General features: G+C 37.2%; 1 protein-coding gene across 4 annotated transcripts; it reads left to right on the forward strand.

Moving 5' to 3' along the window:
• The first annotated feature begins 620 nt into the window (after positions 1-620).
• Positions 621-27,829, forward strand: CDC7 (cell division cycle 7). Of its 4 annotated transcripts, none has more exons than XM_086717526.1 (12): positions 621-749; positions 1,476-1,670; positions 9,842-9,925; positions 11,363-11,498; positions 14,681-14,774; positions 14,860-15,002; positions 16,588-16,837; positions 17,440-17,535; positions 18,309-18,487; positions 19,342-19,424; positions 22,347-22,496; positions 26,065-27,829. In XM_086717526.1, the coding sequence occupies exons 2-12, from the start codon at positions 1,556-1,558 to the stop codon at positions 26,457-26,459; spliced, it is 1,725 nt and encodes a 574-aa protein (XP_086573652.1). In that variant the 5' UTR covers positions 621-749; positions 1,476-1,555; the 3' UTR covers positions 26,460-27,829. The 4 variants fall into 4 exon arrangements, with proteins under 4 accessions (XP_086573652.1, XP_086573654.1, XP_025791180.2 ...); XM_025935395.2 differs by having other exon boundaries at positions 645-749; positions 1,493-1,670; XM_086717527.1 differs by lacking the exon at positions 621-749 and adding an exon at positions 785-1,021.
• Positions 27,830-27,943: the final 114 nt, after the last annotated feature.

Genomic DNA, 27,943 nt, shown 5'->3' on the forward strand with positions numbered 1-27,943 from the left:
GTTCATTTGTTCCTTACTGGAATTTGTTCCTCCTTACTGGAATTTTACTTCACAAAGAGATGGTGGTTCTCTGTGGTGTTCACCTGTGGAACCTCAGCCTCCAGAAACCTGCCTCGCAGCCACAGGCTCAATAAATACACTGACTGAATCAGTGTTTGAATGTCTCTGGGCTCATTTCTGCGAATAAAGTCATAAACAACCAACAGTTGCAGGTTTTGTTTGTTTTACTGAAGTAGGGCACTCAACAAAAGGAAGTGAAAAGCAGGGGGTCAACAAAAGGAAGTGAAAAGCAGGGGGTCAACAAAAGGAAGTGAAAAGCAGGGGGTCGGGAAAGTAACCACCTTTTACTCAGAGTGTGCCCGGTTTCTTGTGTGGCCACGGTATGTCAGGATGTGTCAGTACTCCTAGAACCTGAGACTTTTCTATTTCTGAATTATCTTTCCTGATAATTGGGCTGGATCCTTAACCTCACGGTTCACTATTCTTTAGCAAAGAATCATTCCCGGGCTTTATTTCTGTAACCGCTCTTTTAACCAACCATCGCCTAGGGGAGAAAACCCAACCCTACCGCGCAAGCGCTCAATGGCTGATGCCGCGGCATCGAGGCCTTTACAGTGCGCATGAGCAACTAGAAGCAGCTAGGCGGGAAGTGTTGCGCAGGCGCTTTTGGCAGAGTCGCTAGGTGGGGATCTCTTGGCAGCGGCGACCCAGGCAGCTGGGGAGCCACAGAAGTCGTATTCCCTTAAACTGTGAGTTTCCGACGGTTTGTTCCATGGCGCGGGATTCTGAGGGACTAGAAACGAATTCTGGATCGTGACTTCGGTCTTGTCGCAGCGCAGTAACCCATCCTCCCACCCCTGTTCGGATCCCGCTGACCCACGGCGGGAAAGTCATGCGCCTGCGCACTAAGCATCCCATTGGGTCTCGGGTCTGAAGGAGGAAGGTCCTTCCCCGCTGAGCTCGCGGCCGGTGCTCCCAGAAGGATCCCATTCATTCCCTCTTTCTCTCCCCTCCGCTGATGGCCAGTATCGGATCAGTTCTCCATCAACTTGCATGGGGCCTTGAGCGAAGCTCCTGTCCCTCCTTTTGAGTACTCATTCCTCCTTAATTTCCCTCAGGTCAAACCGCTCTCCCCGTAAGGCCTACCGTACCCCGCCCCTGCTCCCCTATTTTCCAGCTGGCTTGTGTCCCGTCGCGCTGCCGTCCCAGTTACCGCCACCACCCTTCGCTCCACCGCCGGCCGCCGAGGCGACTCCCCTGACTAGAACATTTTCCCCTCGCCGCCCCCCCCCCCCCCCCGCCTGTGTTGCTGTAAGGTAAAAGGGAAGTAAATGTAATCCTTAGAAACGGCCCACAGTTTTACCCCCTTTGGGGATTTTGACATAAGGTGCGCTTTTAAATATCTGCCCCTGTGGGGACTGGCGTTTTTTTACTGCTTGGTTCAGTGAGTGATTTAAACTTCTCATCTTCTCCAGTATTCTAATTTTCACAGCTGCTTTGCTCCCCCGGTGGACATGACCCCTTAGCTGGCATTTTGCATCCCAGTTGTTTTGTGATGGAGGCATCTTTGGGGATTCAGATGGATGAACCAATGGCTTTTTCTCCCCAGCGTGACCAGGTTCAGGCGGACGGCTCGTTAAAAAAACATGAGCAGAATTTTAAGCTACCAGGTATGTGTTTAATTCCAAGGGTGTGCAGGCAACAATTCTGTGATTTCGGTTATTTTTTTTAAAAGGAACTTCCCGAATGGTAAAGTGAGTTGTATGTTTACATGGGAGTGTTTTACATATCAGTAAAGCTTCCTGAGGTCTAGATTTAGGATTGGATTGCATTTTAGAAGGATTGTAATCCATCCATGTCATTTTACAGAAGTTGCTAGAGTCTAAACATTGGTGGTTATCCAAGAACAGTTTGTTGATACCCAAACTAGAATTTCTTCTCCCAGATCTCTGTTCTTATCTGTCTTCATATTGCATTAAACTTGGATTTAGAAGTCGACGATGGAGGAATTTTCACCTGAAGTATTGAAAAGCAGAATTCACTGACAAATAATGAAATATATGTAGCAGTACAAAAGCACTGTATCTCAGTGTACATCTCAGTGTTGTTTGACCTTAACCCAGACCCTGAAGTGAGGAGAGGATCAAACAATACCTGATCTTATACACTAAAATGTGTGCACCTTCATTCCTGCTCTAGCAGTGCCTGGGACATAATGGGCATTTAATAAGTATTTGTTAAATAGAGGAGTTCCGGGTGACCATTTCCTTTTTCCTAAAAGATAGCTAAACCTTCTTTTCCATCTTTGTTTTAAGCATGTTTTGCTTGTCCAGAAGATACTAATTTTGACCTTCTATCCACGAGATCTATTTATCCACTCTAGAAAAATGATATCACATGCTTTTGCTTTCTGACTAAAACTTAAACTCTTCTTTGGTGTCAAAATGAGTACCCTTTCTAATGTCCCAGTTGTTCCAGTTGCCTGTGCTTAAAAACTCTAGAGTTGTCTTCGACTTAATGATTTATATTTGCTTCTCATAAGAAATTATCCAACTTTATCTTACTTCTTTTTTAATATGTATGGCATTGCTTCTTATTCCTACTTCCACCACAGTAATCTGTTCTCTTACACCATGCTCCTGAATTACAATGAAGTTTCTTACCTAAACTGCCTGCTTTCACTTCTTTTCCATCCTCCAGTTCATTTGGTACACTGCTACTAGAATAATCTTAAAATGCCACTTCATCCAGTTTCATGGTTGCTGTCCCTCTTCCATTTGTCCTGTTCTTCACAATTCAGCTTTCTCCTGTGTCATTGGACCCATAATACAATAACAACAGTCATTGTGTTAACCTTCATGTATCTTTTAGCACTCTGTATATTTTGTCTTTTCATTTATACTGTAAGCTCCTTGAAGGCAGTATCTCATATAGCTCCTGGTGTATCTTGTGCTTTAGACAGAGTGTATGAACAGATGAATCCGACATGGCTTTAGCATTATGTTCAGGTGAAAGCTACTATTCTAATATTCTGAAAATCTGGGAAATAAAGAGTAAAGTGAATTGTAGTCTAAATTTCTAAAGTTTTGTGACTTTTTTGTAACAGAACATTGAACCTTATAAGCAGTACCTTTAATAACTCATAAAACATGCTGAAATTTTATTCATACTTATTTTTAATATGATGCTTAGTAAAAGCTAAGGTTATATAAAAAATAACTTCAGTAAGGAGTAAAGCTAATGATATCCAGGCCCATAACTGTCTCATGAGCTAATATGATTCACTTTCTCTTGATGGAATAACTTTTGAATGGTAGGACCTTTTTGTATATCTTTGTATTCCCAGAACCTAATAGTATCCAGCACAGAGTTGGTGCTTAAAAATACATGAATGAATGGTTTAAGGCAAGGATATAAAGTAAAATACTTAGTGTAATGGACGAATAACATGGCCCTTTGTTTTAGGATATGTCAGCTATTGTAGCTCTTTTTTTTAATATAAAAAGTGTATGTGATTATTGATGAAAATTTAAAAAGTGTAGAAAACTCAAATAAGGAAATAACGTCCAAATTTTATACATTATTATACAAATATTGCCCCGTTGATGACCTGTTACAGTCCTTTAGTCATCCTGTGCATAACGAGATACATTTCAAACAAACAAAACTAAATTAGGATCGTAACCAACTTATTTCTAGTCTTTATTTTTTACTTAGCAATATGTAACTTGAACATTTCTTATGTAAATTATCTACAGCTTGGTTTAAGTTGATTGGCTAATGTTTTATTGCATAGTATGCTACAATTTATGTAATTACCCTTTTTAGTAAACCTTTAGATTGTTTTCCATTTTTTCCTATTAAGAAAAATGCCACAGTGAATAAAATACTGGGCATAATATTGTATCTAATGTTTACTTTCCTCTGTATTGTTGAACTATACTATAAGTTGCGCTTGTGATGTGTTATATGGATGCTCTTAGCTCTTGCTACTAAAATGGGTTATAGTATGATATGTGTGGGACAGATCCAGTTTATGCCTGTTGTCACACTGTAATTGTTATTAGTGTCCCCTTTCACTCTCAAGAGTGCCTAAGTTTGGGCTAAATTATATGATCTTCCTAGCTTAAGAGATGTAAGTCAGACAGTACACAAAGCTTCAGAATAAGCATCACATATATTCCTAGAGTGGCAGTTTTACTCCGTTGCAAGTAATTGAAAACATTTTGTTTATATGATGACTATTAAATATTATGTGCAATTACTTTTCTAGGTGCTGGAATAAATCAGTGCATAAAACAGACAAAAATCAATGCCCTCAATCTACTGGAAAGATAGATGATAAAAGAAATAATATGTTCAAAGGTGGTTAGTATTGTGAAGAAAATATAGAAGGGAAGTGGAGATAGGAAGTGTTGGAGTAGGAGATTGTGATTTTTAAGAAGTGTAATTGGTCAGAGAAGACTTCAGTGTGGTAACATTTGAACTAAGACTTGAAGGTGGTAAAGTGATGAGCTACATAGATATATGGGGGAGAGCATGCCAGGCAGAGGAAACAGCAAGGGAGAAGGCCCTGAGATGGGAGTGTGCCTAGCATTTAGGAATAGCAAGGCCTTGTCCAGGTCCTCGTCACTGGAGGCTGGAGGGTGATGGGAGTGATGGCAAAGAGAGGTATGAGGAGAGGAGGTAGTTCCTTCACCTTTATATGAAGCAAGCTGTGAAACTCTTACTAGGTTTGAGCAAAATAGTGACATGGTGACTTAGCTTTCTCAGGATCACTCTGGGTACTATGTTACGAATAGATGGGACAGGCCGGCAATGATGAAAGTTGAGAGCATAGTATTAAAGCCACTTGGATATATTATGTAGCAGGAAAAATATTTTTCCTTAAAATTTCAAAATGGAAGCTTAGACCTTCATGTTTAAAGTATAGGCATTTAGGGGTGCCTGGGTGGTTCAGCTGGTTAAGCATCTGACTCTATTTTGGCTCTGACAGCACAGAGACCTGCTTGGGATTCTCTCTCACTCCCTCTCTGCCCCTCTCCCACTGGCACCTACTCTCTCAAAATAAATAAACTTTAAAGAAGAAATAAAGTATAGGCATGTAAATGTTTTTGGCTTGTAGACTTTTCAGGATCTTCCCCCTGATGCTCAAAGTATATAGTCATTCTCGTCTCTGCCTTTAGTAGTGTTTTCTGTCATTTAACATTAATGTTCTCTTTTGCTATTTACTCTCATCTCCTTCAGAAATGAGGATTTTGCATTCAGTTTGGTTGTCAGAAAGTTTTACTGTTGTTTGAAAATGTCAGAGTTGTTCTGTAGTGACAGGAAACTAATATAAACATATTTTGAGTTTTGTAAAGATACGTAAGTGCCTAGCAAGTTAGTAGTGGCATGAAAACACCTTGAGCTTACATAGTCCTTCACGTGGCTTGTGTATTACAGTAGTTCCTTATTACATGTATTTCCTCTCTGGTGATTTCTAATAGTTAACCAGTGTCTCTATTACTGACTGCCAGCTCATGCTAATACAGAGGGAAGTTCCAAAACATAGAACTCAAAGAAAAATTCATCTAATCTAACCTCTTTGATTTTCAGGTTAAGAAAATGAGTATTAATGTGGTTTAATGATAGGAGTTGAATCTGGGCTTTCTTCTATTTCAGCACCCAATAGTACCTTCTGTAATAATGGAAATGTTTCTATGTTGTCACCTATAGCTAATACGACAGGAAATTTTTAATTTTTTTAAATTGTAATTTATAAATTTAAGGGGCACCTGGGTGGCTCAGTCGGATAAGCGTCCAGCTTCTGCTCAGGTCATGATCTCACAGTTCCTGAGTTTGAGCCCTGCATTGGACTCTCCATTCTCAGTGCAGAGCCTGCTTCAGATCCTTCCTCCCTCTCTTTCTGTCCCTCCCTGCTTGCGCATGTGCACTGTCTCTCTCAAAAATAAACATTTACTATAATAATAATAATAAAATCTTTAAAAAATAAATTTAGGGGCGCCTGGGTGGCGCAGTCGGTTAAGCGGCCGACTTCAACCAGGTCACGATCTCACGGTCTGTGAGTTCGAGCCCCGCGTCGGGCTCTGGGCTGATGGCTCAGAGCCTGGAGCCTGTTTCCGATTCTGTGTCTCCCTCTCTCTCTGCCCCTCCCCCGTTCATGCTCTGTCTCTCTCTGTCCCAAAAATAAATAAACGTTGAAAAAAAAAAAAAAATTAAAAATAAATAAATAAATAAATAAATTTAGTTACATGAAACTAGAAGACAGCACAACTCTGTATCATATGACTACAGAGCTTTTAGTATTCTCATATATACACACACACAACAAAACATCCACACAAACACTTCAATACATTTTGTAGTAAAGAGACTACAAATAGGGTTCTTAACATTTCATTGTATATAAATACCATTGATTTAAAAAAAATTTTTTTTTAAGTTAGTTTATTTATTTTGAGAGAGAGAGGGCACAAATAGTGGAGAAACAGAGGGAGGGAGAGAATCCCAAGCAGGCTCTGCACTGTCAGTGCAGGGCCTGATGCAGGGCTTGAACTCATGAATCGTGAGATCATGACCTGAACTGAAATCAAGAGTCAGATGCTTAACTGACTGAGCCACCCAGGTGCCCCTAAATACCATTGATTGTTAGATAACCCCATTTTATCTGCTGCTCAGAAATGCTGCCAGTTATACTATGACACAGTGCTTTCTTATCACCTAGAATTTTTTATTTTATACTTTTTGAAAGAGTTCTTTTGGATGTAATTAGACAAATAATTGTATATCTCAGGTACATAATTAAAAAGGAAATTAAATATTTAACATCTTTCTTTTCTGAGTCACTTTGAGTATAGTCACACTCATTGACACCCCATTTTCCCCCTCATAATGTTCTCGATACATTAATGATGCAGAATTTCTTTGAAGAATTCATTTTTTAATTACCATTTGTTAATGCACTCATAAGAGCCCAATTATGTGGAGCTGGCCTACATTTGATTCTGCTTCATCACCTTTACCACTTTTCCCTACAACCGTTTGCTCTTAAAGGGTTAAATGTGAATGCTCTTTTATGATTTCTTAGATTTTCGTCAAGTCACTGATACCTGTTCTGTAAGTATTGATACTGGCTGACAATAATTGTAAGTTGCATCCCAATTTCAGAGTTTTTAAAATTGTGTTTCAGAATCAAGGACATGTAATATAAAATTGAATATATCATTTTTATTACCCTTTCATGGTGCCTTTCCTGTGACACCGGAATTTGAAGCTGGTTGGAATTGACACCCATTAAGAAAGATTACAATTGACTATGGCAAGAGTGACTGCTAGAGGCTGGCTTTTCCCCCCTGGCTTTGGTTTTGGTTTCTAGAGTGAAGTAGTGTGGTAGCGTATAGTGAGGTAGCTGCTACTGTCTTGACTTCTTCACTCTTTTGTAACGTCTAAACTTTTGCTTTTTTTCCCGTCAGCTATCTCTGAATGCCCATAATGATAGTAATAATTCATTCACTGAACAAGCATACCAGGCACTGTTCTAACTAGGAGCTGAGTGTACTGTGGTGAATTATGCACACAGGGAACTTTTACTGGTGGAGCTTATGTTCTAGTGGGAAGAGGCAGAGAGCAAACAAATAAACAGGATGATTTTATAGTGGACAAGCACTCCAAAGACAATAAACAGGGTAATGAGAGGAATGCTGTTTTAAATAGGATATCAGAGAAGAACTGACCTTAGAGCCAGCCACATGAAATAATAAGGGAAAAAGATTTCAAGTAAAGGGTAAAGCAAAAGTGCTAAAGAAATAATGTTAATAACTACAACAGTAAGAATTACCACTTTTATTTAATATTTGCTATGTGTCAGGCATTGTGTTAAAAACTTCTTATGTATATTATTTCTTTAATCCTCACAGTATCTCAGTGGCATGGGTACAGTTATTACCCCTTTTCTGTGGTTGGGGAGACTAAGGCTCAATGTAATAAGCTGTGTGCTCAAGGAAAGTCGTACCTAGTCTGGTAAATAATAGCCACGATTTTAATTTAGTCCTCTCATCTCCAAAACTGTTACTCATAATTACTGTTCTAGTATTGCCTCGTGTATTGAAACCCATGAAGCTTCTCCAGTTACCCATGAAGTAGATGGGAAAGTAAGTTCTTCCCATTTCCTTAGATGGATTGATACAGTGGAAAGAATACTAGATCTTCTTGGACTAGATCTTGGCTTGTTATTTAGTTTCCAGCTCTTAATGTTCTTCTTCCCCCTCAAATTCATCCTCTACTTGTCATCTTCCTGCTTAAAAGTTTTCCATGGCTTTCAATTGCATTCTTTCCCTCTCCCTTCTTCAGCCACATTGAATTTCATTACCTCCCTCACCGACCTCTCCCCTTGGATAAAATAATCCATGCCTTTTTCCTTTTCCATTCCTTTGTGTACATAGTTCCTTCTTCATAAAATGCCTTCATCCACTTTTCTACTTGGTGAGTGCTTCAGAACACAGCTTAATTGTCACCTGGAGCTTGCTGTATTCATTCCCCTCCCCTTCCTTATATCTAGTAACATATGCATTCTTGTGTTATTATAGTTACTGTCTTGTATTCAGAGCTTTTAACACCTGACTTTTCCACTAGACTAAACTCTTAGAGAACAGGAGTTGCACCAAATTTGTTAATTTTTTTTTTAACATTCCCATCGCTGAGCATTTTTAAAAAATTTATTTATTTTGAGAGAAAGAGTGGGGGAGGGGCAGAAAGAGAGGGAGAGAGAGAGAGAGTCCCAAGCAGGCTCCCCAGTGTCAGCATGGAGCCCAATTCGGGGCTCAATCCCATGAACTGCAAGACCATGACCTGAGCCGAAATTGAGAGTCAGACACCCTACCAACTGGACCACCCAGAGGACCCTGAGCACTTTTTAAAACACAGTGTTTGTTAAAAGGACACATAATTTCACTTTCCTAAATAGGGTTTTCTTATCTGAAAATCAGGATAATTCCTGTTTTGCCAGTATCCCAGTGCTGTTGTGAAGATCTGAAAAGATAATACATGTGATGTGAAAGTGGTTTGAAAATGTCTTAAACTGTTATATACATTATTTACATTATTACTATTATAACTTAAAAAGTAGCTGATGTTTGTCTTAGATACTGTAATAAAATCCGATAACTCTTAAGTATGTAGTTTTCTTTTATATCCAGTAGTTTATCACGTTTGGTATTACTGCCTTTCTTATTTTAACCATGTATATTTTTGTAAAGAGTTTATATGTATTTAAAAGTAGCAGTTTATCTTATCTGGTCTCAAGGATAAAGGATACTATTGATAATTGGGATAGTTGTTTTTTTAAAAATATTTTTAACATTCCTGAGAGCTTTGGTAGAATTTCTCTCTGAGGGTACACTGTGAATACTCAATATATAAAACTTTCCCAAGCTTGTAAGATTTTGTATCTTTGGGGAAGAGAAATAGTTTTCAAGAAAATTACATTGTGTCCTTGTCATGCCATCTAGTGATCACAGCACAAATTGTTTAGTTATTTTTTAAATTAAGCTTCTTTATTGTGTTGTACTCTATGCAGTGACAGTGTATCTGTTAATATAATTCTGAGTAATAGAAATTTGATGTGTGTGATTCTGGGACTTAACAGTTTTATGTTTTTTCAAGAAGTGTGTTACAGCAACTTAACAGGGTTTTAAATATTTTTATCATGATTTTAAAGTTTATTATAGCTACTTTTTAACTTTTTAATTACGTTTTAGAATTTATTTCATTGAGGTTTTTTAACTTAAAGTATAAAATATACTTTCATTAATTATAACTATAAATTATTTTTCCTTGATAGGTGTTAAAAAAGATATTGAGAAGCTTTATGAAGCTGTACCACAGCTTGGTAATTTATTTAAGATTAAGGACAAAATTGGAGAAGGTAACTTAGAGATCTACTTTATTTATAAGTTTTTTTCCCTTATGTTTTGCTTTGTATAATCTTGATTTTCATTACTATTTCCTTTTGAAAAGTATATACTTTTTAAAATAATAAGATCATGGTCATATTACTAATTATGACATCAGGTTTTCTTTTTCCCCTGGAAAGAATGAAAGAATAAATATTTACAGTAAAATGAATAGTCCTATTTTAATCTTTATGCTGTTATACTGTTAAAAGTGTTGATATACTAATATATTGTTAAAGATAATTATTGAAAATGAAAAATTTAAGATTCATGTGGGGGAATTTGATCAAGGAAAGTCCTCCTTTTTCTTTCTCTGTTGTAGTTAGGTAGAACTGTATGTTGAAACAGAGAAATCTAAGGTGACAAAATGATGGAAATCAAGTGGTAACAATATTTATAAGATGGTCAGTATCGACATAAATGTCATTGAGAGACTGGCAGTCTTGTTCATTAAATGAAGGGTGAATTTATCAGATGTGAAGTGAATGAGAAGGTAAAAGATAATAAAAGGTTTTGGTGGCTATGTTAGGAAATGCCTAAATAGTTAAAAACAAAAAAGCTTCTATTTACTTCATTGCTTGCTTTTCACAATGAAAAGTGTCAAACACAAAGAAGCCTAGGTCATTGGGCAAAAAAATTAGAAGGTGAGATGTTTTGGGATGTAAGAAGCAGATTTTTACATCTTTACCTTTTTTGAACACTGACTTAGTGTTCAAAAATTTTGTTCTGGAAAACACTGCTGTCCTTCTAACATTAATAGCTATTCCTGGAGAGGGGGAGGGGAGAAGGGTGTTCTAAGGCTAAATAAGTTTGGAAAATGTAGTATGTATGGCTCCCTTTTGGTTATTTGTGATGTACTTAAACACACAAAGCACACAAAGCTCTAGCTTTGGAAATTTTTGTAGTAAAGAAATTTATCAATTTGTTTTAACTCAGTTTTCTCAAATTTAACTGACCACCAGCTCTTTTATTTTTTCTATTTAGTTTAATGCTAAATTTAAAAGCCCAGGTGGTTTTGTAGTTTTTTCCCCCCAAGACTATTAACAAGTCTACTTCTAACAGACCTGTATCCAACTCTAAAGGAAGTAATTTCAAATGACAATACTATAGAAAAATACTTGCTAGAATGGATCATGACCATGGAAATATTTTATGCTAACCCAGGCAGATTTACTGTAGAGCTTTGGTAAATTAATATATCCCCTAAAGAATTGAAGACAGTTGAGAATTTATTAAAAATTGAAAGTCCTATTTTTAGATGTTTTTGCTCTTCATGTATAATATCTTTAAATATATTAATGATAGATTAGGATAATTTCATGGGCTCCAGTTTTAGGATCTATTTTAGCATTGTTTCATTAACATTTTTAAAAACCAAATATTGAAAAATTGAATACATTGTTTTACAGGCACTTTTAGCTCTGTTTATTTGGCCACAGCACAGTTACAAGTAGGACCTGAAGAGAAAATAGCTCTGAAACATTTAATTCCAACAAGTCATCCTATAAGAATTGCAGCTGAACTTCAGTGCCTAACAGTGGCTGGGTATGCATTATCTTTAACTGAACTGCCTGTATATTTAAGATTTTTAAGCGGATATCTAACAGGGGTGGTTAGATTGTCCATGAATTCAACATATTTTACAGTCAGGAGTCTGCAGTTTGGTAGCACTTTCCCCCTCTAATGTTGGGATAGTTAATTAAATTTATATTTTTAGAATGGGTTATCCTTGAGGCTCAGCTTGACTTCCTGTTCTCTGACCACTTCTTTTTCTAATCTTCCTGCCAAGTCAAACCGTGGTCTAGATATTTTTTAAAATGTAGGGAACTCCTATTTCACATCTCCCCAGCTATTGACAGCCCCATCTCATATTTTATTTTGAACAGCAGAATCATCTGGCATGTCTTTCCCATTGGTCTTTCTCTTCTAGGTCATTCCTGTCACCAAACATACATGATCTAGTATTTCTTATCCCCCTGTACTGCCATCCCTCTTCCAGCTGTTTCATCATTTCTTTGCTGCTCTTCCCAGCCAGACCTCTCAAAAATGATCTATACATACTATTTTCACTTCCATACCCTACCTTCACTACTCTCACTGTGTGTCTACTTTTCTCCATACTAAACTGAAACCACTTTAGATAAGAGTCCACTGTGACTTCCATCTTGCCAGTTTCTTTTTCTGTTCACATGAACCCTAGGCAGAGTTTAACATAATTGATTTGAACCAGTGTCTTTTGACTTCTATACTGTCACATACTTCTTGTTTTCTTCCTGCTTTATTTGGCCTTTCATGGTCAATATCTTTTGCCAGTTCTTCCTCTTCTACGTGACATCTAAATGTTGGAGTTTCTTGGTGCCTTATCCTAGGCTCTCTTGCTCTGTACTCTTCCCTGGGTAGTATCATGTATTTCCATGTGGCTTTAAGTGTATGATAGTGATTCCCATAAGTGTATATCTTGCCTCAGACCTCTTACCTGCAGATTTGTATATACCCACCTACTGATTTGACATTTCTACTTGAGTACCTAATAATTATCTCAAACCTAATGTGCTGAAAATTAAATTTTAATACTCCTTTGCCTGTCAGAACCCCCACAAAAACGCCTACTACAACAGCCTGTTTTCATCTGCTCATCTCAGCCTCCATCATCAAGTCCTGGCTATTTTTGCCTCCAAAATGTATCTAAAAACCCATTCATATCTATTTTCTCAACCACTACCTCAGACCAAACCTAGATTACTACAATAGCCTGCTTCTTCTCTTTCCCCCTGAATCCCATGGTCACAGAACAGCTAGAGTAATCTTTGAAATATAAAAATTTGTATGTATGTAATATAAATTGTATACTTTTATTTCCCCCTCTTAAAATCCTTCAGTGGTTTCCCAGTATTCTTTGAAAAAAAAAATCCAACCTTATATCATGCACTCTTCCCACCTCCCTCTCTGTGCTCTAGTCACTTTAGTCCCCTCAGATTTGTCTCGAGCTTTCTCATCTCAGGGTCACTACCCATTACGGTTCCCTGGTCACTAAGTCCTCTCCCAGTTTTTGCGGGCTGATCTTTCTGATCTGAGCAAGCTTCAAAGATGTCATCTGAATTAAATTAGATTCACCTGTTTGTTATTGTCACAGCACCTTTTGATCTCTTTCAAAACCCTCATAATCTGTCCTTTGTTGTCTTGTTTATTATCTGTTACTGTTCATTAGATAGTAAACTCCATGAGGGCAGAAATCATGTTAAGTTTAATTCACCTTCCCATCCCTAATATCTAACATACTGTCTGCCAAATAACCATGCCCAGTAAATATTTATTGAGTGAATGGACAATCCTATTTCTTTGTTTTGCCCCTATGTTTATTAGAGAAGACAAAAGAATGAGATGGCCTCTGTAAGGCATAATTACATACATTCTACTCCCTTGAATAAAATTGTTCCTTTTTCCCTGTTTTAAATATTTTTCTCTACCACTTTTCTATTCCATGTACTTCAAAAAAAGTTCATGCTAAAAAAAAGTCTTTATCTGATCTTGCTTCCTTTCTAGCTCCCACACTGGTTTTTCTTCTTTTCTTTGCCAGATATTTTAGGCAAATTGTATGTTCTACTTCCAGTGTATCTTATTTTCCCTTCTTAAGTCCTGTTTGGCCTCTTAAATTATTAAATTAATTTAAGTTTCCACTTACATTATTCTCAGAAAAATTACCAGTTAATTCCTCTTTGCCAAACTAAAAGCCTTCCCTCAGTCCTTATTCTCTATGACCTTCATACTGGTGACTACTTCTTTTAAAACTCCTCATCTGGGTGACATCCCTTTCTGGGCTCTCTGCCCCTTTTTCCTTCTTTTGCCCTCCAACCTGGCAATTTTCCAAGGCTCATTGGCTCTTCTCTCTAATCATTTTCACAGCTTTAGGTATCACTTCTCCACAAGCACTGTCACTGACCTCTCACTTCTCACATAAGATTTAGTTCTGTATCTAGAACTTTTTATCAAAAACAGGGAGGTCTTCGTTTTTGATGCTTCTTTTCCTGATCTCTCTACATTTTTAGGTGGTATCCATGTTGTTCTACTGACTCAAAACCATGTAAAGTTAATTTCTTCATCTTTTATGATGCAGTATAGCATAGTAGTTAAGAGCATAAGACCTAGAGCAAGCTGTGTGGATTCAGATCCTGGCTCCATGACTTACTAGTTTAGTTAAGTTCCTTAACTTAACTTGGGAAGTTCCTTAAGCTCTCTGTGCCTTAATTTCCTTAATTGTAAAAAAAAGGGGGGAGGAAATAATAGCACTTTCCTCATAGGGCTGTTGTGAGGATTAAGTGAATTAGTTAATAGATGTAAACTGCTTACTTAGATCAAAGCTTGGCAAATATAGTGAATGCTCAATAAATGTTAGCTATTATTTTTTAATTAACTTACTCATTACTATTGCCATTTTATCTGCTACAAAGGCTTATTAATTCATTATTGTTTTTCATCTTGTCCTTCTCATTCTGTTACTTCCCCAATTAAAACTAATGATCTCATGTTTGAATTACTATACTAACCTCATAAATGGTGCTATTTTTGTACAAGTCAGTTAAACATGTATACTGTCATACAAGAGCGTAGTTTTAAGTAGTTTTCCAGCATTTTATGCATAGCTAAAGTTGCATTTTTAAAGAAACTTAGCATAAGGTTTCATTTCATTTGACCTTTCCTTTAAAGTTCATTATGCATTTTTCCACTAGGGGGCAAGACAATGTCATGGGAGTTAAATACTGCTTTAGGAAAAATGATCATGTGGTTATTGCTATGCCGTATCTGGAGCATGAGTCCTTTTTGGTAGGTTTTAATACTTACTGACTTTTTATTGGCTAAATATTTAATTGAAAGCAATTTTATGATCTTATTCATAACTTTATTTTAGGACATTTTGAATTCTCTTTCTTTTCAAGAAGTACGGGAATATATGTTTAATCTGTTCAGAGCTTTGAAACGCATTCATCAGTTTGGTATTGTTCACCGTGATGTTAAACCCAGCAATTTTTTATATAATAGGCGCCTAAAAAAGTAAGTATGAAAAGTTACTAGAAGATATTTACACTTGAATGAATTTGTGCTATGGGGTTCACCTGGGAGATAGAGAACATACTATAACAGCCATGCACAGATTTTTTTGTTTTAAATTTTCATTGTGGTTGGGGAATGGAAATACAGTGAAACAAAAGATAAAATTATATTAGTAAAGCAGTGTCCGTTATTAGATACACCATGGTTCAGTGGAAATAGCACTTAGCTAAAATAAACTTAAAAACGGTATAGGTCTTTTGGGGCGCCTGGGTGGCGCAGTCGGTTAAGCGTCCGACTTCAGCCAGGTCACGATCTCGCGGTCCGGGAGTTCGAGCCCCGCGTCAGGCTCTGGGCTGATGGCTCAGAGCCTGGAGCCTGTTTCCGATTCTGTGTCTCCCTCTCTCTCTGCCCCTCCCCCGTTCATGCTCTGTCTCTCTCTGTCCCAAAAATAAATAAACGTTGAAAAAAAAAACAAAAAAAAAACCTGTATAAGCCTTTTTAACTTTCACATTTCTCTTATCTCTGGGCTTCATGAGGGAATTAGAGCACATGATAGCCAATTTCCTGTTTCAACACTGAAGTTCTGTTATTATGTAAGTTTGTATTGTATACGTTTATATACATATATGTTTTTTATACTGATAGAGGTGTTGTAAAGCTGAAAACCTGGCTTAAATACTGTTTATTATATGATGGATCCTACTAAGAGTGGTAGGAGGTATAGAACTATAACTTCTTGGATTTTACACTTCTGACTTTTCTCTTTAATTTTCTTTAATTGAATCAAGTTTTAAGCCTGTGGTTTTATTTTATTTTTTGAGAGAGAGAGCAAGAATGGTGGAGGGGCAGAGAGGAGAGGGAGAGAGAGAGAATCCCAAGCAGCAGGGAGCCCGATGTGCAGCTCAGACCCACAGATCATGAGATTATGACCTGAGGCAAAATCAAGAGGCAGGCGCTTAACCAACCTGAGCCACCCAGGCGCCCCTAAACCCATGATTTTAATTAATTTTTCTTTTAAGCTTGTTAATTAAAAAGTATCTACTGTGATGCCATCTTAACCATCATAAGAGAACAAAGAATTGGGCTTATATCCTGCAGTCCTTGTCTGTCTTGTCAGCACAGGCCATTGGAGAAAAGGGAGAAAGATTTTTGTGTGTGTATGGGATGTATCATTCCTTAATTTTCAAGCCTAGTTAGCTTTTATATCGTTACCTTGGCTATACACTCATTTTTCTTGTCTTTTTTCAAGAATGTTATAAATTGTTTTTTTTTAAACGTTTATTTATGGAGAGAGAGTGGGGGGGAGGGGCAGAGAGAGAGCGGGAAAGAGAATCCCAAGTAGGCTCCCTGCGGGCAGCACTGAGCCTGATGCAGGGCTTAAACTCATGAACGGGGAGATCATGACCTGAGCTGAAATCAAGAGTTGGACACTCAATCGACTGAGCAGGTGCCCCAAGAATGTTATAAATTCTTAATTCCCTAAAGAATTATACTTTTTGTGTAAATATGATTAGAGCATATTATGATGTTACTATGCTTTAGTTGTTGTTACAAAGAAGTAAAAATGCTTGCTTTTGTTTCTTAGGTATGCATTGGTAGACTTTGGTTTGGCCCAAGGAACCCATGATACCAAAATAGAGCTTCTCAAACTTGTCCATTCTGAAGCTCAACAGGAGAGTTGTTCACAAAATAAATCCCATATAATCACAGGAAACAAGATTTCCTTGAGTGGCCCAGCAGCACCTAAGGAGCTCGATCAGCAGCCTACCATGAAGACCGTGAAAAGGCCCTATACAAATGCACAAAGTCAGATTAAACAAGGAAAAGATGGAAAGGTTCTACCTCTTTTATTTAAGTATTAATACGGTTTTAGAAATGTACTTCTTTATCCAACAGAGGGAGATATAATACCAGGATAATACTTGCAATTAAAAAATTTGTTTTTACATTTGTTACATATTCAATTGATTAGATTCCACTAAGATTTATAATAGATCATTTCAAAACAAATTACTTGGTAGATTTATAATGTCTCTATAATGTTACATTATGTAACAAAAATGGAAAATAATTTTTCCCTGCATGTTATAAAGTTCAGATTAATTATCCTTTTTTAAAGAAAACATTAGTTATAGAGGAAAAATTCTGAAGTGTCTATCTCCATTTTAGCTGCACAGCAAAATGTAACATCCATGCAGGTGGTTTTTAAATTTTTTAGTTATATATATTTGTGGATTATGGTAACAGTTATATGGGTGTTAAGAGTTCTGTCTAGACTATTTTCTCCTTTCACAGAAGTGTTTTGGTGCCTGAGAATGACTTGGATGCAGCTGTTTTTGTTTCATGTCACTTAACTCTTTCAAAACTGGCAGAGTACAGCTGGCAGAAAGTGTTACAGATATAATCCTTATTTTCCTTGTTTTTGTTGGTATTGTAGGAGGGATCTGTAGGCCTTTCTGTCCAGCGCTCTGTTTTTGGAGAAAGAAATTTCAATATACACAGCTCCATTTCACATGAGAGCCCTGCAGTGAAAGTAAGTAATGTAGCTTAATAGTGCAATCATCAGTCAGTACACTGAAGAGAATTTAGGGATTGGTAGACTAGCATTTATTATTACTCCGTTTTTAAAAGTAGAGTTTTGCTGTGGCAGAAGGTATTACTGCTTTGAGCATCTTGTCAACACTTTTATTTTCTCCAGTTTTTTTCCTGAACTTTTCTGGTGGAATTTTTCATCATTTTTGGTTAGCTGACTGCTGTTGCTGTTTTCTAAAGGAACATTTAGAACATTAAGGCCTTTTCTCTCATTACTAGGATGTGAGCTCCTAATAACTAACACATTTCTGACACACAGTTGATGGTGTAAAGATGTTTGTAAAGTTTACAAAATTGTCATCAGTATTAAACGGTTTTAAATTGACTTACGATATCCTATAACAGCTAGATAGCATAAGCAACAAATTAAAACTGATTTTAGCCAATGTAATTGTGCAGTTTACAGTTCTGAAATGGAGTTAGACACTAGAACGTAACTGTTATACTTGTGTAACCTATCAGGAAAAATTCTAATAAAGTGTAAGTCACATATTTACCAATTGAGGACTGATTAGTAAATTTTAATACATTTATTCCACAGAAGAAAACTAAAAAGATTTTAAATACTTTAATAGACAACTGTTTACTTACAATCCAACAGCACACTCAGCACTTTTAAAAGTTAGGTTTCTACTGTTACGTTTTGCCATGCTAGCATTTGAAGGCATTAGGTTAAATATCACAGAAATAGGAAATGCGACTTTTCTTTTACAGCTTATGAAGCAGTCAAAGACTGTGGATGTACTATCTAGAAAGTTAGCAACAAAAAAGAAGCCTATTTCTACAAAAGTTATGACTAGTGGTGTGATGAGGAAAACTGCCAGTTCTTGCCCAGCTAGCCTGACCTGTGACTGCTATGCAACAGATAAAGTTTGCAGCATTTGCCTTTCAAGGTAATGTGATTTAATGCTGCTACCAAATCATCAGCATGCTGCCAGACATGATTAGAAATTGCATTGATTTGGTGGGCAGTTGATTTAGTGCAAGGAAGAGAACAACACGGTTCTGTGAACTACGCAGACACTAACGTGGAGAGGTACGATGATGAGCAAATGATAACTATTGTCATCTAGTGTTCATTTGACATGAATTGCTCATTGGAAAACACATTTTCTCTTGTATGCAAGTAATTTTGGTGGGGGCAGGGATGGTTTCTTTGGAACCTTGGATTTGCACATTTTACTTGCTGATTTAATCTTTTGTTACCTTATTCCTGCCTGTGTAGAATAATCAGAACCAAATAATAGGGTGTCTCTCTCACTCCCACCTCCTACTCTTAGTCTCATAAATTCCTCCCTTTCTTTCAGAACTTGCATGAGCTTTCTTGAGCCTTTCCTGATTAACTTAAGTATATAAGTCAATAAGTATGTCAAATTAATTTTCTAATATCACTCCAAACAGAAGTGATTTTTATGCCTCTGAATTCTATTGCATTCAATTCTGGTGTATTTTACTTTTCTCTTACGGTTCTTATAATCTGCTACCTCCTTTTACACCTGGAAGTTACCTTAAAATTTTTCTGGAATAAGGCCTGGTAACTTGAGGGGTGGGGAGTGGGGGAGGGACCAATAGGAAGCAGAATCTAGGATTTTCATCACACTAGATTATGATTTGCTTTATAAATAACTTTTATTTATATAGCTATCAAGGCAGAACTTATTGTGAAATAAATAGATAAATGTTACTTTTTGGTCTTAAATAATTAAACTTTAACATAACTAGAAAACTCTTATTTCGTCATCATAAGGCGACAACAGGTTGCCCCTAGGGCAGGTACACCAGGATTCAGAGCACCAGAGGTTTTGACAAAGTGCCCCAATCAAACCACAGGTATGTTGCACTAGAAATACAGAACCCAATTAGAATTGGTTATCCCAGGTATATTTTATTTTATGACCTTTATGTTTTACTAATATTAAGTTTTTCTGCTTTTAATAAGTTATGTAAGTAGTTCTAGCAGTGTGGCAGTCCCATTTTTGAGATAATGCTATTGAAAATTTCTACTCCTAGTGTTGGGTTTGTTTTTGCTTTTTTTTTTGTTTTTTTCTTGTAACAGACTTTTTCCTGTACAATGCATCTTGCTTATCTATTTACAAGATGATTTTGCTATGAATTTTGTTAATGTCATATTTGTAGAGGAAAAATTGTGTTTAGTAGTCTTTGCTAACTTAAGACTTGCAGCATTTTATCTGTTTGCCCAGTACCCCCCAAAAGTCTTCTGTGCTGCACTGCACATAAGATTGTGTATTTGATTAAAATTATTTTTTGTTATTGTGAAAATAATACAGAATTAAAGAGTTAAAGAGTTTTGAAAAAGGAAAAAAATCTAGATCTACCAAAGTTGTCATGAAGCCAGAACCCAGGAAAAATCTCATTGAGTAAATGAATCCTGCCATTCCCCTAGATAATGGACTTGAAAGAAATGCATTCGTCCATTGTGTGTATTCTGTACTTGCTAATGATACCAAAAAAAAAAAAAAATTATCTGCTTATACTCTCAAATAATTGTAACCTGTTGAGCATGATTGTAAATCTTTATGTGAGGTATTGTAGGGATATTTATTCCTTTTTGAAGGGAATATGGAAGGAAGTTCATTGAAGAGAAAACCACTGAGAAGAGAACTTAAATTGGAGTAGGTGGTTGGCATTGATGCATGAGCAGAGAATCTGAAGAAACAGCATGGTCTAGTCTAGTCAATAGGAAACAAGTTTAGTGTTGCTAGAATGTAAGATGGAAGTGAAGGAATGGTGAGAAATAAACCTGATAATAGGTAGGCAAGTCAGATCACACATGTTAAACAGCTTGGACTGTATCCTATAGGTGTTGGGAAGTTATTCAAGGGAAAGAGATGGTAATAATTATGTTTTTTAAGTTTATTTATTTTTTAATGTTTATTTATTTTTGAGAGAGAGAGAGAGAGAGACAGAGCATGAGTGGGAGGAGGGGCATAGAGAGAGGGAGACACAGAATCGGAAGCAGGCTCTAGACTCTGAGCTGTCAGCACAGAGCCCATTGTTGGGCTTGAACCCACAAACTGTGAGATCATGACTTGAGCTGGTGTCAGCCACCCAGGTGTCCCTTATTTACTTATTTTTGAGAGAGAGAGAGCACACGTGCACAAGAACAAGGGAGGGGCATAGAGGGGGAGAAGGAATCCCAAGCAGGCTCCATGCTGTCAGCTCAGAGCCTGACACAGGGCTTGATCCCACAAACTGCAAGATCATGACCTGAGCTGATATCAAGAGTCAGATGCTTAACCCGCTGAGCCACCCTGATGCCCTGATAATTATGTTTTAACTGCATTATTGTGGCAGGTATGCAGACAGCATAGGTTTTGGAGAGTTGGGGCCTGCTGTGGTCCAGGTGAGAGATGATGAAAGCCTGAATGAGGGCACTAGTAATAGGAATGAAAAGAAAGGTAAAGGAAAGGCAGAACTTATTGGATAACTGGATGTGAGATTTGGGTGTGGGGTGGTGAAGGAAAAGGCACCCAGGATGTTTATCAGATTTCTAGCTTGGGGGACTTGAATGGGTATCAGTAGCCAAGGGGGAGAATAAAGAAGTAACTGGTTTACAGGGAAAGATAAGGTGGATTGAGGCATAATTGGCTTGAGATATTGGTGGGGACACCAAGATAGAGATGTCCAACAGAGTAAAAGTCAAACTTAGGGAAGTTTAGGCTGGAAATACAGTTAAATGTCATCAGTATATAAAAGATGGTTGAAGCTGTGAAGTAGATGGGGTCAGTCCAGGGAAGAGGTTGGAACTGTGGGGAACCTCAGCCTTAAGGGGTGGGGAAAATGTTGAAGGAGCAGGCAGAGCTACAGAGGGAACAAAGAAAGGCAGGTGATACAATGGCCAAGGTAATGGTGAGCAAGTAACTTGGTGATACTGGGGGGTCAGCAGTTAGGAGGCATGTCCCTAAAAGAAAAAATTAGTTTAACATGAACCTGTGCTAGTCTTTTTTAAAAAAATTTTTTTTTTTTAACATTCATTTATTTTTGAGACAGAGAGAGACAGAGCATGAATGGGGGAGGGGCAGAGAGAGAGGGAGACACAGAATCCGAAACAGGCTGCAGGCTCTGAGCTGGCAGCACAGAGCCCAACGCGGGGCTCGAACTCACGGGGCCGTGAGATCATGACCTGAGCCGAAGTCGGACGCTTAACCGACCGAGCCACCCAGGCGCCCCGAACCTGTGCTAGTCTTAATGTTAACTGTCAGAATTCTAGAGATTAAAGATTGTATAGCAGAAGTTAGGGTAAGCACCTGGCTGAAGAAAAGCTTCTAATATTCAATACTTTTCACTAAAATAAGCCACTTTCACTATGGTGCATAATTCTTGAGGAACATCCAGATTTTTCCACATAGCTATTTTTGGATTTCTTTTGATCTTACAAAGTACATATCTACTTAGTGTTTTATAATGATGAAATGTCCTTTTAAACTTACCAACATGTTGCTCAAGAAAGAAAATATTGTATTTTGTATTAAGGATGTTAGACTACGGTTTCTCAATCATGGTATTACACTCTAAGCATCTGAGGAACTTAAAAAATTCTGATGCCTGAGCCCTACTCCATAATTAAGTCAGAATCTCTGAGGGATTGGGCCTGGACATCAGAATGTTTTTTAAGGCTCAAGATTTGCATAGCAAAGGTTGAGAACTATGGATGTAACAATGATGTAAATTGACTACTGATGATAAAGTTATAGATATGGAATTTTTTTTAAAGTTTGTTTTCTGTTACAGCAATTGACATGTGGTCTGCAGGTGTCATATTCCTTTCTTTGCTTAGTGGGCGGTATCCATTTTATAAAGCAAGTGATGATTTAACTGCTTTGGCTCAAATTATGACAATTCGTGGATCCAGGGAAACTATCCAAGCAGCTAAAACTTTTGGTAAGCAGTTTTATATTATAGAACAAAAGAAATGCCTTTTTTAATTTCCTATAAATCAAATTATTAAGAAATTCTCTGATGTTATGTAGAAAATTTCTCTGTTGCTTGAAAACTAATAGCATTGTGTAAGAAAATAATTTATCCATTTTTCTTCTATATAATCATTTAATCTCAGCAAGCACAAAGTGCTATTTAAATATTTTAAAGTTCAACTTTATAATCTTAAAAGGATAAGGAATAAAATCTTAACTCCCTGTAGTTATGGTTTGACTTTATTACATAAATATTTCTAATAGTATATGTTTTAGTTTATTATATGTTTATTAAGCATCAGGTGTTCTTGGGCTTGCCTTAATTGATCTTAGTTTATACTAACAAGTAAACAGTTAATTATGAGACAGAATAATAAGGGCTCAGTAGGGAAGATAATAAAATGTGGGTTGTTAGGTTCCTTAGGGTTAGGGGAGCAAGGAAGAGAAATGTGCAGAACACCTTTGCTGATGGAGTATTATTTTAAGCATATAAATAATATGTTGTGGGAAGTCATCTCCTTAGTTACACAAGTTCTTATACTTCTAAGACTTCATGGGGCACCTGTGAATTCTCTCAACATTGTTCTGGCCAATGACTTTAACTCACATGTTCACCTTGTTTTTATTCTCCATGCACAGTTATAGTTAATATTTTCCAAAGTGGGTGGCTGTGATTGTACCACACAATATAGAATACCCCTGTGGGACAAAATTTCAAACAACCCACTTCATAAGTAGCTGGGCTGCCCTTGTGCCCAGCTCCAGGATCAGTAGGTCTTAATCGGGTCCATATCAGAATTATCTAAAGAACTTAAATACATATGCCTATCTCACTCTACTCCTTCCTGGGAAATAAGATTCAGGAAAATATGATACATAGGAAGGGCCTAGGCTTGTTAGTTTGGAAAAACAAGTGATTTAAACCAAGAACTACTTCTAAGAACCACTGCAAAAATGATTGCCCCTTACTTAGACACCATTGCTATGGTCTAATCCATCAGAAAAGCTTGGTGGTGGTTATGAAGAAAGCTCCGTGATGGAGGCTTACCAAAAAGTGTTTCTTCAGCAAAGTCAATCCACAACTTCTCACTTTCTTGCACCTACTATAAGAAAATGTTATCAAAGGATAATAGGTTGAAATAATACACATACACAAAGGGAAAATGACCATAAATGGAAAGCAAGATGGATTGATACCTTGGAAATTGTATTCTTACGTGAGTATGTTTACTCTCAACTGATGGAGAAAACTTTTCGTCTAGTGTTGAAAAACTTCATGAGAAGTTTATGAAGTTTATCAGAGAATGGACATCAAAACATTTTGTTGAAGAGCTTAACTCTCCCTTATCTGTAGTCAAAGTTATAATGAGGACCAACAATGGAAGCACAACAAGTGATGCAAAAGCATTTAAGGGCAAGTGTCATGATAGCAGGCCTAGGCTTTTAAAGATTTATCATCATAATGTTTGTTCTCAGAAACTAATAATGCCACATAGTTTTTGTCTCAGTTTATTAGTATGACTTCTGCAGCTGTTTCAGTCAAATCTACTATAACTTTGGGCTGAATACAGAAGGACTCAAAACTTCAGTAGTCACCTTTGTGTTCTCCTTTATGACCCAAAGAAATGACTTGCTTGGGATTAGCAGTGAGAGTACTTGTACTTCTCTTGTGTATAACGTGCCTCACTGTCCTCAACACCTAGACCTGGCCCCACTGTGGATTGTCATCAAGGACTCGTTATATCAAATAAATTCAAATGAAGGGCGCCTGGGTGGCTCAGTCAGTTAAGCAACTGACTTTGGCTCAGGTCACTATCTCACAGTTCGTGGGTCGAGCCCCACATTGGGCTCTGTGCTGACAGCTCAGAGCCTGGAACCTGCTTCAGATTCTGTGTCTCCCTCTCTGTTCCTCCCCTGCTCATTCTCTGTCTCTTCTGTGTCTCTCAAAAATAAATAAACGTTAAAAAAAATTTTAATAAAAAATTTAAAAGAAAAACCTTGAGCTAAAACAAATGCCTGACACTTGGTCTGTAACAAAATATTTTGATTGAATGTATTATTTTCCCTGAATGAGCCCTCCTTTGATCATGTGAAAAAATTTAAGCATGTTGTATAACTTAGGGAGATATTGTAATACATACTGTTACTTATTTCATAACTTCAGCATAGCCTATAAATTAATGAATAAAACTATATGACTATTCTCCTCTGCCTATAATTTTCTAGAGAGAATAAGAATGATAAAATAGATTTAGAGTAAAAAAGCATTGCCATGTTGTATCCTGAGCAGACTTAGTTTTTGGTCATTTGTTTTCCTTGGTCTCTTCCCTGCCTGCCACCTCCTCCTCCCTTCTTTCCCTGCCTTAGAACACCCAATCCAGTAGTTAGATCAGGACATGTAAAAGTAACTTTATAGCATCCAGAACTAGATTGTTTTTTTAACAACCCATGTACCCCAGAAATCTGTATGCTGTGCTACTCCATTGTTTAGAGCCATATTTCTGTTTAATAAGGAAATATATAAGGCAAATACAATACACTTTTGCCTGTTTGTGTGCTTAGCTTATTTTTGCCCCTATGTGAATAATTCTGTCAGGAAATTGTTTCAGAGACATTTATATTTTTAAAAACTAAGATCTGGCTTATTAACTCATTCAGAAACATTTATTGGGACTTTATGTGGCCCAGGTAGTATTGTTGAATCTGTTCTTACAGAACTTAAGTTCTAGCCGGGGAGACAAATCTGTCAGACAAATGAGTAGTATTGAGAAAGATAAAAGGAGAAAGGGAGAGAAGAGGGCTCAGCTGTTTCAGATGGGTCGGTCAAGGACCCAAGTGTCTGTCAGGATGTGATACTTGAACAATGACCTGAGAGACTGAATAAAGCTTTTTTATCCAGTCCAGCCACCATTAATTGAGGACCTAGTATGTACTAGACATTGTCTAGGCTTTGAGGATTCAAAAGTAAATAAAATAGACCCTGTCTTCAAAGAGCTCAGAGTCTAGTAGGGGAGACAGCTCTACAGGTACAATACAGGCTAACAAAAGTAATAGAAATTTTCACAGTTTGCAACACAAGTTTAGAATGTTCAATTCTGTCAGAGTGTCAGGCCTCACAGAGGCCTGAAGCTGAGTGAGGTTATAAGTTGGAGTATCCCGAGCACATGGGGGAGCACAGGGGATCCTAGGCAAAGACAGGAACCATATAGCCAGAGGAATGTAAAAGCTAGGAAGGGGGAGAGGGAACAGGAGCTGCAGCTGAGGAAAGATTACAGAAGGATATGGTGAAGCTGAAGGAGTTGACAGTCAAGTGAGTCCCTTACATAGCTTAGTAAGTCACTGCTTTCTACTTACCACCGCCCACTTTATGATTTGACCTTCAACTATGTAGTACAAGACACAAATATTAGCATGTGGTACTCTAGCTCTTATGCAGGGCAAATATATCCCCAAAGCACACAATTGGGCATGGATGTTTCCCATTAGAGAGGCTTCTGGTATACTCAAATAATGTACATGTATTTATTCTTTTTTAGGCAAGTCGATATTGTGTAGCAAAGAAGTCCCAGCACAAGACTTGAGAAAACTTTGTGAGAAGCTCAGAGGTATAGATTCTAACACTCTGAAATTAACAAGCGGTGTACAAGGGCCTGCTTCTCGTGACCCAACATTTTCAGAGAAGACTGACCATAAAGTTTCTCACCTTATACAAACACCTGAAGCACAGCATTCAGGAAATTCATTGTATAAAGGAGACAGTAATGGCTGTGGGGGTGGTTTGGATACAGATACTACCAATTTAGCAGGCTGGAATGAGGTACCTGATGAAGCTTATGACCTGCTTGATAAACTTCTAGATCTAAATCCAGCTTCAAGAATAACAGCTGAAGAGGCTTTGTTGCACCCTTTTTTTAAAGATATGAGCTTGTGATTATCGTTCCTTATTTATAATGTTTGCTATTGTGTATTATGAGATGGGGTGAAAAAGAGTTTTTTGTAATAGCCATAAGTTCTTGATTAGAGACCAGGGCAGGATGAATAATTTATTTTAAAATTTTAGTATTTGCTGTCTGGCAAATGCTGAAATACGGACTACGATCAAAGATGCCTAGGATAGTTCTTAGGGCTAACTACATGATCTTTGAGTTAGATCTACCCAAGTAGAACTAGATCTTCAGCTTCCTTAATTACTTGTCACTGCCATATGCGGAGAAAGAAGCTATTTTAGCCTTAGTACATAGAGGTTTGAGGTACAAATCTTAAAATTAATGGATGTGATCTTAAAATTAATGGATGTAATGGGGACTAAATGAGTCAAAAGACTTACTTTATTGGTTTCTTTAAGCAATGAGCTATGTGTACTTTTAGAAAACTCAACCTGGTGTTGGTGCTCTAACCATTCTATAGGTAAAGGCGATCATTTCCTCTTCTAGAGGCATATATTACACCTTTTATGAACACTAAAATAACTAATGAGAAAATGTTGGAGGTAGTACCACTTAAAATTGAATTTATCCATTTTTTAATGTATTTTGTTAAAGTATTTTTTGTGTGAATTGCCACATTAATGGTTTCTCTCTTGATTTTCTTGCCTTCTCTACCCGCACCTAAATTCTCCCTGAAAATAACATGGTGCTTTCCACAAAGTTTCTGTGTGCTTTGTTAAATATTGCACGTGTTTACAGTTGGGTACTTCATGCATACACGGATTGATTAAAGGAAAGCTGCAGGGCCAAGGTGAAGACTGATAATCCAAAATGCTTTTATTTTTCTCACCATCCTAGGTGTAATTAGGTAGCTGCTAAAAGGAAAAGTGAATACAGCTTTGAGAAGATTATTGGAGAGTCTTTCCTCTGAGTGGAGCCATCAGGATCTCTATATCCTATTGTAAATAAGTTGCTCCTGCTCAAAGAAGATTGATTACTACAGTCTTGGGCAGATTGGGAAGAGAGATAATGAAGTGGGCAGAGTAGAAGAGGACCAGAGGTAGAGACTTATGAATTACTACATTCCAAAATGATATATATCAGTGACAGCATATCAAACTCTTTGTGTGAAATAAGTTTGGGTGTGTGGATCCACGGAGAAGTTTCCCATTTAGTAAGGATAGAATATAGAAACAGCTTATGGATACAGAACATTTTGTTATTTTGTACATTCAAGTCAGTGTGTCTACCTACTCTGGTAAGTATGGCATATGTTTAGCCATTACCACTGATGTACTCGCTCTTCTCATACTATAATCTTTAAAAAAAAAAACTTGAATGTTCTTGAATTTGTATGTTTAATAAAGTTATTCTTCAAACTATTTGAAAAATACCTCTTTTTAAAAACACATTTGTCACTGGAAATATTTTCCTCTTGAGACTAATGAATGCTGTCTCTCCAGCAAATAGTAGACAGATTAACAAAAAT

This window comes from Puma concolor, chromosome C1 (genome assembly GCF_028749965.1).
Source record: "Puma concolor isolate L17-30 chromosome C1, mPumCon1.1.hap2, whole genome shotgun sequence".
NCBI classification, from domain to species: domain Eukaryota; kingdom Metazoa; phylum Chordata; class Mammalia; order Carnivora; family Felidae; genus Puma; species Puma concolor.

Coding starts and splice junctions, on each gene's coding strand:
- CDC7 (XM_086717526.1), top strand. CDS start 1,556: ATGGAGGCATCTTTGGGGATTCAGATGGATGAACCAATGGCTTTTTCT. Junction 11,499..14,680: donor CAGTGCCTAACAGTGGCTGG/GTATGCATTATC, acceptor TTTTTCCACTAG/GGGGCAAGACAATGTCATGG. Junction 19,425..22,346: donor GTGCCCCAATCAAACCACAG/GTATGTTGCACT, acceptor TTTCTGTTACAG/CAATTGACATGTGGTCTGCA.